Here is a 12,130-nt window from a genome sequence, read left to right as displayed (position 1 = left end):
TTCATTTGTTGAACTGCCTCTTCAACTTCCTGTAAGCTAATAGGCTTTATGAGAAGACTATTATGTTCCTCTGTTATTATTTTGGGTATATTCTTTAGAAGTTTGTTGATAGCCGGCATTCTGTTGATGTTGGGTTCCTGATGAGCTTTCTTGAAATAGTTGAGAAATTCCCCTTCAATGCCATCATGGGTTTCAATTTTCTCCCCCTGTTCATTTTTAATGTGAGTGATGCAATTTATCATTCGGCGCTGCACAGTAGTTTTATGAAAAAAATTTGTGTTCTTTTCACCACTTTTTAGCCATCTGATTCTTGATTTCTGCCTCCATAATGTTTCCTCCTGTTTGTCCCTTTCTAGAATTTTTGATTCTACGGCTTGCTCCTGTTTGGTAAGTTCCTCCGTACGCCCATCAGTGATAATGGTTTGCTGAATTTTCTTCATCTCTGCGTTGAGCATGGCTTGGGCTTTGAAGATGTTTCCAAACGTATTGTGATTCCATTTTTTGATAGCCCCTTTTAGATACTTGAGTTTTTGTTGGAATCTAGACATACTAGTCCCTTCAGACGGAATGAAATTAATCCAGGTTGATCTGACTAGCTCTTCAAATTCCGGGTGAGAAAACCAAAATTCTTCAAACCGAAAGGGGCGTTTGAGATTGTTGCCCGGCCTATTCCATTGAAGCTCGATAGGCCAGTGATCTGATCCAGAGAAAGGGAGAATAGAGGCTGTGAATTCCCCTCCTAAGTGAGTTGCATTATCTGAGATGAGGAATCTGTCAAGACGTGAGGCGATCTGCTGTAGACCTTCCCTTCTGTTAGTCCAAGTGAAGAGGCCGTTGCTTGTGGGAATATCTATCAACCAGTTGTTATTAATGAAGTTTTTTAGAAGATTGCCATCACTATTTGCTTTACTTCTACCTCCTTGTTTTTCTTCCATGCTGGCTGTCATGTTGTAGTCGCCTCCAGAGATCCATAGTGGGAATGGCCTATCTTTATTGAGTTCTGACAATGAATTCAGGATTTGAGCTTTTTGGGCTGTATCCTGAGGAAAATATACATTAGTTAACAGTCCATGAGTATTAGTACCTGAGAGGTGGAAAGTTGCCTGGATGAAACTTTTATTAGCTTGCATATTGTTGAGTTGGATGGCCCGGGCATCCCAAAGGATTGCCAGACCTCCCGAAGCTCCCTGAGCATCAACAGCTGCCACTTGCCCACCTGGCCAAGCTTTCGCTGCTATTTTTTCCAAAATTGTTGAGCTGCATTTCGTCTCCTGCAAAAAGAGAATACTTGGTTTTTCTTGCATCAGCATATTTTTTAATAATCTACCTTTCCGCGGGCCATTGAGCCCTCTGATATTCCATGATATCAACTTCATTGAGAGGGGTGGGGGTTTGCATTAAAATACTTGGTCAGTTTGGCATACCTCCCTGACTCCACTAGTATCTCTCCGATCTTGATAGTTCTTTCCAGTGTAGTTTTTCTTCCTCTCTTCTTATTGTCCTTGGTGATAAATTTACCATCCCATGGACTTCCTATTTGGACTCCTAGAGAGTATTTCTTCTGTGCTCTGTTCAGAACTTCTACTAGGTTATCCACTTGCCGTTCTGGTATTTTTTCGAAGTTCCCTGTCTTGCATGCTAGTTCCAAACCCAGTATGTCCAGCTCCCCTATGTCTAATGGTTCCGTATCTTCTTCCATGTTTTGTGGTGCTTGAGAGGTATCCTCTCGTTCCTGAGAGGATTTTTTATTTGGCTGTGAGTATTCAACGTCCATTCCTTGAGATTGCCCTGGCAGGGGTTTGGCTGGAGAAATCAAGTTTACTTGCTCTTGGGTTTTCTTTCCTGCTTGCCTTGATGTCTCGGCTGGTTGTTCTTGATAGGCCTCTTTGTCTTTCGCCCTTTCCTTCTCCGGATCTTGCTCATCATCCTTGTCCAGGGCTTCGAACCTATTGCTCGTTGTGGGCATTGCCTTATTAACTGGATTTGTCTTGGGATTACCTGTTGCTTTCTTGTTTCCCCTCCTTCGATTTGTTACTTTGGTGAATCCATCTGTTGTTTGATTGTCAGGACTATCTTGGGAAGAGGGTTTCTTATTTTGAGGACAGTCTCTATAGAGATGCCCTATTTCATGGCATTTTCTGCATCTAAAAGGCACATGTTCATAGTCTATAACTTGAATCCATTCAGAGTCTTCATGGAAGAAACTTACCGTGTCTGGCAACGCTTGCTTGAGATCCATGTAAACACAGATCCGAGCATAGGATGTATATCTGCATAGTTTTGTTTCTTCTGCAATCTTTACGAACTCGCCAATAGCATTCCCAATTTCTTGTAGAGACTTTTCTTCCCAGTATTCCCACGGCAGTGAATAAAGCCTTATCCACACTGGCGCATAGCTCAGATCCTCCTTGTCTGGGTTGAATCTTTCGACCCAGCCTTTGAGATATAATCCTGCGGAGTTGAAAAAATAAGGACCCCCATCCAGTATCCTATTGCGGTCTTCCAGGCAGTTAAATACTGCGGTGAAGAAGCCCTTGGCTCCTAAATGCAGAGAGATGTGCCCCTTTGGGTGCCATTTGGTGTTGATCCAGCTTCTCAGCGCTCTCTCCGTCGGCCATATTCCGATGAATTTACCGATCAGCGCGTGATCTCTCATGTATTGTATTCTAGCGTTGATGCGTTCACTCGGGAAGTCCACTCTTGGTCTATGAGCCGCTACAGGCTTGCAAGTTGAAGAACTTGCCTTATTCCTTTCCTCTGCCTCAATGTCCTTTCCTTTCTGCTGTCTGTTGTCCAAGTCTTCGCCGCTCATTTCATCTTCATTCTCTTTGTCAACCGTATGCCGAGATCGGTTTTCCGTATTGGGGGGAGGCCCCTGGCCCTCCCCCTGAGGGGGTTGCATGTTGCCCTGTTCCTTATGGGCGATTCTTTCTGATCACTGGTTCACCAGAACCTGCCTGTTGTACCGCTATTGACAATCCTGCCGATTGCAGGGTTCGCAGAAGCCCTATTGCTCTACTGTCATTAGATAATTGAAGAAGTGAAATTGTTAGATTGGATGCTATTGGATATTATTGAAGTAATAGTTGCAACATAGAACAAATTGATGAAAAAATAACAAAAGCAACTAGTCATCAAGGACAATAATTATTATTACATCTAAATGAACATATATTGAATGTGATGGGCTATTTAATACTTCAAATAGTGATTCCCTTCCAAAATCAGGATCTTGAGCTCGCAATGTTGTTTCCTCCCTAGGTATGAGTGGTTAAAGGAAAACCCTATTAGGCGTTTCCAGCCCCTAAGGGGGAGTAACATTTCCTTACTCCACCCTTCAATTGATAGTTGTTAGTGAATAATAATGATGGTATAGAGGGGAGAAGACTTCATTACCAAATGCCATCATCAAAGGGACCAACATGATGGGGATCCACATCCTTAGCTGTCCCATCCATCTTTTGCATTTTGGTATTCTTTTTATTCTATTTTGTGGCCATGATATGCTCTTTTCTTTTCATTTAGTTGCATCAACCTCCGAGGAAAAGGTTTTGAGTGCTACCCAAGTATGAGGATATATGGGTTCCAAATCCCAAAGACGCAATGGTTAATTGAGCTTGAAGAATGGATGTGAGATAAGGGCTTGTAATGTATGATGGAAAGTGGTAAGTATGGAATATGGATAGACGGAACTAGACTATCTCAAGCAAGGCTTCTAGAAGAGCTTTGTGGTGGTTTTCAAGGAGGGATTGAGGATCAAACAACGATTATCATCACCAACCAATTTTTTTTGTGGATCAAAGATTCAAGAACAATGAGACAAACTTGATTTCTTCCATTACTCTGTCATGGAATTGTGATAAAATGCATATCCTTTGTTTCATAAACTGAGTATTTTTTTGAGCATCTGTTGACTTTGATATCGAATTACAAAGTTGTTTTTGTTCTCTTTGAGCTAAATTGTATCAAGAAGATTCGAAATAAGCTAGTGTTTTAACTATAGTATCTTCAAGAGTTTATTTTCTAAGTCTTCATCTAAAAAAAGGCAAGCATTTCATTTGGGTAATTGAGGACTTTTGCGGCATAAGTGTTTTCCCATTCTCGAGTCTAACTTCATCTCATCTTCTGGTGCATTTGCATATAAGTTAACTTTGCATAGATAAAATTTAGTCCCAAGCATAAGCTTGGTCGATAGACAGATAGATCTCCATTCGTCTTTTCTTGAGAAGCTTGTTTTAATAGTACTTAAAATGGTGACCTTGTAGTCGTCAAAGCCACAGTTCTCTGCAGCGCCAAAGGCACCGGATATGTTAGAATTTTAGGAGAGGTATCGTTAATCACACCTTAGTGTGATTTTCCTGATCTTCTCTCTACCAATTACTACGAAATCAGGCTCAACATAGAAAGGATTGAAGGTTGACATTTAAATACGCATTTAACTAAAATTAACCAAGATTCTTGCATCTCACATTAGTTTTAGGGTCTACATTTCATATAAAATAGTCATTCATCTAAGCAGCAGTTGCTAATTGATTACTTGATCTTAATTTCCCTAGCAAGATTGTTGACTCCATAAGGCACTGGTATCAATCGTTTAAAATCTAATCGAATCCTATAAGTTTTTCTAAATCTTAATCAAGTACTTGATTGCTTCACTATGTCTCCCGAACTAGCTGGTTCCCAACTAGTTTTTCTTCATTCCACTTTTCCATAGGGTCTACCCCCCTTAGCCTACTATAGGGAGACAACTTAAATGGAGAGATTGGGGGGCAGGGTGACAGCCCCTGATCTGAGTGTTGTCGCAGTGCCTAGACATTTTGTGCGACAATAGGGAGTATGGGGAACTTGATGATGGGACAAATTGGGCATATATAACATGCAAATTATGTGGGGACAAGATGACAGGAGGGATTACATGATTAAAATGCCATCTAGCGAGACTCCTTGGGCATGATATTGGGCTTTGTACAGTTTCTAGTGTGGAGATTATACAAAAATCTCCTAAAGCAATTGATGAAAAAGACAGAAAGAAAGAAGAGGCAAAAAGAAACAAGGTTGAACGTGCAGGTAGATCTTTCGGGATATCTTTTTTCGAGTTTGAGGTTGAGGTTAGTGGGAGGGGCTCCACAACGTCACCTATTGATGTTACTAGGAGTGGGAGGTCATCCTTTTTTGTTCCACGAACTGGACATGGAGCACAACCTTCCATAAAATCAGTTGCTAAAAAAAAAGAGAAGCAAGAAGCAAATAGAGTCATAGGGAGGTGTCTTTTCTGTAGTGACTCACCTCTCAACATCACTAAAACTAGTCCATTTTGGCAGCCAATGTGTGATGCTATTGCTATTGTGGGTCTAGGGTACAAAAGTGCTACATATGAGGAGTTGCGAGAGCCAATCCATCAAGCAGAAAAGTAGGACATCAACTCTAGATTGGTGGAGTTGAAGCAGACATGGGAGGTGTCTAGGTGCACATTGATGTCTGATGGTTGGACAGATGGGAAGGGTAGGACCCTTCTAAATTTATCGCTACATTGTCCTAAAGGTGCCATGTTTATTAAATCAGTGGATGCATCGACACATGTAAAGATGCAGCATTGATATGTGAGTTGTTAGATGTGTTTGTCCAGGAGATTGGTGTGCAAAATGTGGTGCAAGTCATAACAGATAATGCAGCTAATTATGTGTCTACTGGCAAGATGCTAATGGAGAGGCACCGCACATTGTTCTGGACTCCATGTGCAACACATTGTATCGATTTGCTGCTTGAAGATATGGGGAAACTCTCCTTCATCAAGGAGGTGATTGATATGGCTAGGAACATCCCCAAGTTATATATAACCATGCTTTTGTTCTTAGCCTTATGAGGAGATACAGTAGAAACAAGGAGTTGTGGTGTCTTGCAGGCTGCAATCACATATTTTACCACCAACTTTATTACTCTTTAGTCTTTTCTTCGATGCCAATTTGAGTTGAAGCAAATGTTTGTTTCTGATGAGTGGTGTGATTGTAGATACAACAGGAGATAGGATGAGAGAGCCATTGCAAAAATGTACATTGACACGTTTTGGCAAGGAGTAGAAGTGTGCTCAATTAGTGAACCTATAGTAAAGGTTCTGAGATTGGTAGATGGGGAGAAGCATGCAATGGCTTATTTGTAAGAGGCCATGGATAGGGCCAAGGAGACCATTCATGTTTATTATGTAGAGAAGGCTTCTGTTGGGCTTAAAAGGCAGATGGTGTTATGGGTTGCGATTGATGGTCGGTGGACAGGGATTCTTCATCAACCCATTCATGCCACAACACTCTTCCTCAACCTTGCATTTTCATACAAATGCAGCTTCAATTTTGATGGTGAGCTGATGGAAGGGATACATTCTTGTATTCATAGGATTGTACTTGATCCCGAGCTTCATAGCAAAATCAATTGCAAGATATAGTTTTATCGGAATTGTGTTGGCCTATTTGCCTTTGATGATGCTATTTAGGAAATGACCCTCTTCATGCCACATAAGTGACAAGTCATGACTCATTAGAATTTTCAATTTAGAATTTAGTGATTTATAATTCTAGATTTTTTAAATTCAAGAATCAATTATGTTTTATTTGAAAGTTTAATTATGTTTTAAGTTTTTAACTTTTTTTCTTTATTTTTGTTGTAGATATTTGGTGGCAAAGTTAGGTGCAAGGGAACCAAATTTGTAGAAATTGACCATAAGAATCCTGAGTCAAACCTGTAGCTCTTTAGGGTGCGAGCGCAATTGGAGTGCCTTTGGGAAAATACGCTCAAAGAAGCGCAACCAGTATAACTTTGAGCTTCAGCCTTCAATTGAGCAATTACATTATTGTAATCTAAATTAATGACCGTGAAGTGTCAAGACCCATTTTTTTTTTGACACTCCTACAAGTTGGAGTTCTCATGCCTCAATGATTTAGTGTTTGTGGATTACAATCTCGGACTTCGAGTGAAGCAAATAGAGAAACCAATGGATTTAGGTGCCATTTCCTTAAACGATATTGATGTGTTGTCTCAGTGGAGGGTGGAGTCTATGTGAAAATCCTATCACTGCAGCAACTGATTTACTTTTCCTACTTATTCCATCATAAGTTATTCATGAAATCACTTCAGTAAACATTAAAATAAATACTGTTGTAGATATCACACCGTAATACAGAAACAAACATATGCTCAAGAATCAACACATTGACACAGATATTTTGGACTAATGTCCCCGGAAAAACTGGTGCAGCAAGGGAGGATTTTATTATTCAACAATTTTCTAGTACAATAGGGTGCCAAACTAGCTTACCCACAGATAGACAAATTCTCCAGCACTTCTTCTGATCCCAACGTCAGCCCTGCCGACCTCTGCGTGGCCTAAAACCCTTTGCGTTAGCCTGTTGAGACTCTGCGCAGCCTCTCTAGCCTTTTGCATCACTCCTGCAGCCTCTGCGTGGATGATGCATGCCCTACTGGCTTTGCGCAGTCTTTGTTGCCTCTACGTGGCTCCCTCTGGCCCTGTGTCTATCTCTTCTGCCTCTGCGCTGATCTCCCGTCTCTCTGTTCCGTACTTGCTGCCTCCTGACTGCTCACCAAACCACTAGTTCAATTTCTCAGCTAACCCCACTCCAAAAATTGAACTGACTAGTCTCCCTCAGTGTGTTCTCCAAGTGACCCTCAATCCTCCTCTTATACTTTTCTCGTTGATAGATCAATGGCCGAGATTAAGTCCCTAATCAATGGCTAAGATTAGATCTGGCTTGATCCATGACTTTTGGACCATTCTAACACAGTTTCATATTAATTCACATTAATATATTTTCCCTAAGTTTAGACTTAGGGATTACATTAAAAATATTAATTATTTTAATTTCTCCCAAACTGTTTAGAATCTGCCCAAACCCTTTCTAGGTATTGGAGATCTCATGTGCCTTAGCCTCTCTCCACCAAGTTTCATGGCTAGAGCACATCCGATGCTACTCCAAATCAACAGTCTGAGGTCGTCATCATGGAGTTGTCACCTACATGGTTAGAGGATGAACCATTAGTACAGGAGCAGCAAGAGGAGTAGGACTCAAAGGAGCAGCAACAACAATAGCAGGAGGAGATTGTGGGAGTGTCAGCACCATCTGCTATAAATATAGGAGAGCACAACTCCATACCCAGCAGTCATTATTTGACATTAGGTGCAAGGTCCGGGCCTTCTACTGCTAGGGGTAGGTCTGGCAAACAACCCATCATGTTTTCCTGTAAAAGGGGGAGAAAGCACTGATCTTAGATAGCTAGCTGCTAGTTTTATTTGTTTTGCTACTTATAACTCATGATGATGAGATACTTTTATATATGTGATGTTATTTTGTGTTGGTTCTCTACATTTGAGTCCTTGATTGGACAATTATCACGGATCAGCAGGATTTGGTGTTGCCTTTGATGTATCATTTTTATTGTACATCCACTACATCATATATATCAGTGCTTTCTTGATATTTATGTGTCAGTGTGTTTATTTCATGCTGTTATTGCTTTATATGTTTAAAATTTTGAAAAACATGAATATATTATGCATTTTTTATGTTTGCTGTCATTTTCTGATATTTTGCCGATGTTTTCGCCGATATTGCCGAAAAGTTGTTTTCAGGACCCTTGCCGATATTTTTCCGATACCGATATTTTCAACATTGATAAATTGTAATATGAAAGATTTTCTCCGTATGTAGATCTAGCATCAATTCAAACAATCACAGTTTTTTTCATCTCTGACAATTTCTTGTGAAAAGTAATTCAATGCTTTTTACAATATTTGAACAGGCATTTGGTACCAATCACCATGATGTGAAATAGCTGACAACTGGTTGACTTTCTCCCCTTCATCTCTGCATTTTGTTTGCATTATTTTTACTTTAGTGTACAGTTTCCTTCTCGGGCATTGAGATGAGGATAATGATTGCACACTTTCTTCTATTCTATTGCACCCTTCTGTGTCTGCTTCTGCTTCAGTTCTGAGGCTCAAGCCTAGGATCATAAATTGATTGTGGAGCTGGACGTGTTTGCAGAGTGGTCATCCATTGTAGCTCCATATTCATTTGCACCTTTTTATTTTATATGTTACTTCTTGAGAAAATAAGAAATATTATGTTTACATTTATCACTAATACAAAGTATAAGATTTTATTTATGTTGCTGCTATATGTGAAAGATAAAAACATACATATTTGGCTATACTGTCACTTTCGAAAATAAGGTTTGGATGTCCTATGTCTACATAGAATGTGGTAGCTACATTAAATATGGATGCTAAGTGTTCTGATATCAATTATTATATTGGTTGCGACAACCTCCATATAGTTTAGTGGTCCTGACAGCTGATAGGTACAGCGCAACTGGTCACAAATGTAGCTTGACATTTGGCTAGTTCCATGCTGGCAATTTTCCTGGTTGGAATCCCCTTTGGTTAGGCACACTAGTGTAAGCTGATGGGTTAGGGATGTCATCCACAAATGTGGAGCAACATCCCTTGGGTTTCCCTACAATGTTTTCCTTAGGAAAAAATTTAGTAGTCGTAGTTTATCCTTTCCTTCACAAGAATGTGTACACATTAGTGTTTCTGTCAACATTTTATCCCCCTCTGTAATTATGTATACATTTTTTAGCCTGAAGTTTTACCAGCTTGTGTCAAAGACTCAAAACAAAAGGGAAAACCATCGAATTTACCGAGCAGGAATTTGAGGTTGTGTTTGATCCCTTGCTCTCATTAGTGCTGTTCTTGTATCAATTGGATGAATTGTTTGTATTATCTAGATATTCATTTCTGTCAAGTACATTGATAAGTCCTTGTATCAAAGCCCCTGACAGACTAATGTTTTGATTCTTTTATTTGTTTGATTAGGTTGAAGTTCCCAAAGATTTGCAACCCGAAAAGAAGCCACATTTCTTGTGTAAAAATCCTGAAGATATATGTCTAGACAAGTTTTACATGTCAGCTTCTGTTTTAGGAGAAATATATGACAAAGCAAGTTCATATGATGCGGTTGAGTCATACGGTACTGTTGTCCCTACATTTTGAACGTTGACCCATTTGTGACAAGTTTAAACTTTTTCTCTTTATTATTTTTTCCAAATGACAGGAAATCTTACTCTTATTATATTTGTAGAAATATGGACCATTCCATGCTTCCAAGATGAAAATGTTGGAGAGCTTAGGACTGTGTGGCATGAACATTATGTTCAATATAAATTGGACATGGCCAAAGCATTGAGTGGAGCTGATTCTTTAAATTCAGCTTTAGATGCTCAGAGTGTAATTCTAAAATATAGGCAGGTAGACAAACTCAAACTTTCTCATTGACAAATTTTTATCTTCCTTTACTTTTTTGTAGATGTTTGGGACGACGCTTACTACTACTGTTATTGCATATTTCATTTATATGATTGGGATTCCTGTTTCTGAGTAAACTTTGCTTGTTTACCAGCTTCTATATGGAGCAGCCAGCTTAGATGAGAGCAAAAAGGAAAGACAACAAATCCATAAAGAAGCTTGTGCAATTTATCAAGTTGTCTATGAATATGCAACATCGATCAAAGATACATCCAAATGTTTATTTGCCTGGCGTGTTGCAGGAGAGGCTCTTTGCGAGATATATTTCCTTAATCATCAAAAGCAACCTATTCTTATTTCAACTGCATCATTGTATGATATTCTTCCTTGATTTTGCTTGGAGATAGAGAAAAATACTTTTAAGTGGATGGAAACCACGTCATAGATGGAAATTCCCAAATATTGTCACAATCAGTGTTGGCTTACATGTAAGACAGGGAGATAACCATACTCCGATGAACATTTGATACAAAGACTCTCCCTTGTAAGCTGTTACTTGTAATGGTAAAGCAGGTATGATCCCCAGTAAATATTATCTTGAGCATGCCTCAAGAATGTATTTTTAAAATTAATGTAAATTATTTTCGTTCAATCCCCATATCTCTGTGTCTGATTCCATTTCATTCTTTAAGATAAATAGTGTCATGAGACTTAAATGTGGGTGATGTAAGTGGCCAAGGCTCAATTGTGAATATTTTGTTCTAAGTAATAAAGATGTTAAAACTGAGCAAGCATCTATATAAATAATGTGTAACACTCAAAGATAACGTTTTGGGCTTATATATGATCTGTACATTGTTAGATAACAATCTCTTGTAAAGCTTGTTACAGAGAACATGGTACATTAAATAAGCAAAGCATTTGCCAAGATTAGTTAGCAATATTTGTGGAAAATCACTAGATGTTATTCATTATAATTGGAATTGCTTCAATATTATTGATATAGATTAACCTTTTTTGCTTGAAGGATTATTTATGCCAGTGGAGTGCTATTGTTAGAGACAATAATTTTAGGTGGAGTTGGTTTGCCTGCATCATCAAAGGGACTTGCCACACAACAGTTGACAGATAAATAGCAATGAGTCCTTCACCTACTAATATGATAGGAGAAAAAGAGAAAAGCAAAGGAGACCAATCTGGTAAGAGCACTAGAGCACTTTTAGTCCAAAGTTCACGGAGAATTGTTAATGGAAAGAGCACTAGCTCCATGCTCAAGATTACCATAAAATGCAGAGCGTCATCTTACATTGTAAGCAGAAGGGCTTCTTGCATTTTGCATGGTGTGGGTCTGAAGTATTTCATGGGCTGATATTCTATGTAGCAATTTGATTATGCAGCCTTTTGACTGCAACAATTTGATTTTGCAGTGTTTCATGTGCAGGTCTGATCTATGTTTCTTATACCCAAAAAATTTTGTTGTGTTAAATTCTTAATTGTGATTGTGTGATCAATTTTGAATTCCAACCAAGATAATTCATTTCAAACAATCTCATTTGCAGGCCTGATGTGCATTTAACTTTTAAATTTTCACATGCCCAGAAATCTGATTTGCAGGTCCTTTTCCATGATTTTTGTCTTATTTATGTTGATATAGAAATCTGTTTTACAATTTTTCATGTAAGCAATTGGTTTTATAGGACCAATTTTTGGCCAGCAATCCAATTTACAGGTCTAAGGTCTGATTTTATGCCTAGCAGGTGTTTCTGGGGTTTGTGTTTATGCTTAGAAGATGTTTTAATGGAATTATTTCTGTCCAGC

The 12,130-nt window shown here is 39.0% G+C and overlaps 1 protein-coding gene across 9 annotated transcripts in view; it reads left to right on the top strand.

Annotated features, from left to right (window-relative positions):
• Positions 1-11,883, top strand: part of LOC149261610 (putative RNA-dependent RNA polymerase 5) — a 489,457-nt gene extending 477,574 nt beyond the window's left edge. For 2 of the 9 annotated variants that reach the window (XM_089422452.1, XM_089422447.1), the window contains 3 exons: positions 9,884-10,037; positions 10,149-10,315; positions 10,467-11,024. In XM_089422452.1, the coding sequence (XP_089278578.1) occupies positions 9,884-10,037; positions 10,149-10,315; positions 10,467-10,703 (558 nt within the window). In that variant the 3' untranslated portion in view covers positions 10,704-11,024. Of the gene's footprint in view, positions 1-9,883; positions 10,038-10,148; positions 10,316-10,466; positions 11,028-11,339 lie in introns of those variants that run through there. The other 7 variants (XR_016258459.1, XM_089422451.1, XM_089422454.1 and 4 more) reach the window with 7 other exon arrangements.
• Positions 11,884-12,130: the final 247 nt, after the last annotated feature.

The sequence above is a fragment of the Pinus tabuliformis genome, chromosome 6 (assembly GCF_031772625.1).
Source record: "Pinus tabuliformis cultivar Carrire ecotype Pingquan chromosome 6, CPIR1, whole genome shotgun sequence".
In the NCBI taxonomy this organism is placed as follows: domain Eukaryota; kingdom Viridiplantae; phylum Streptophyta; class Pinopsida; order Pinales; family Pinaceae; genus Pinus; species Pinus tabuliformis.
The sequence above is the reverse complement of the archived record's forward strand: the minus strand, read 5'-3'. Positions and strand labels throughout refer to the sequence as shown.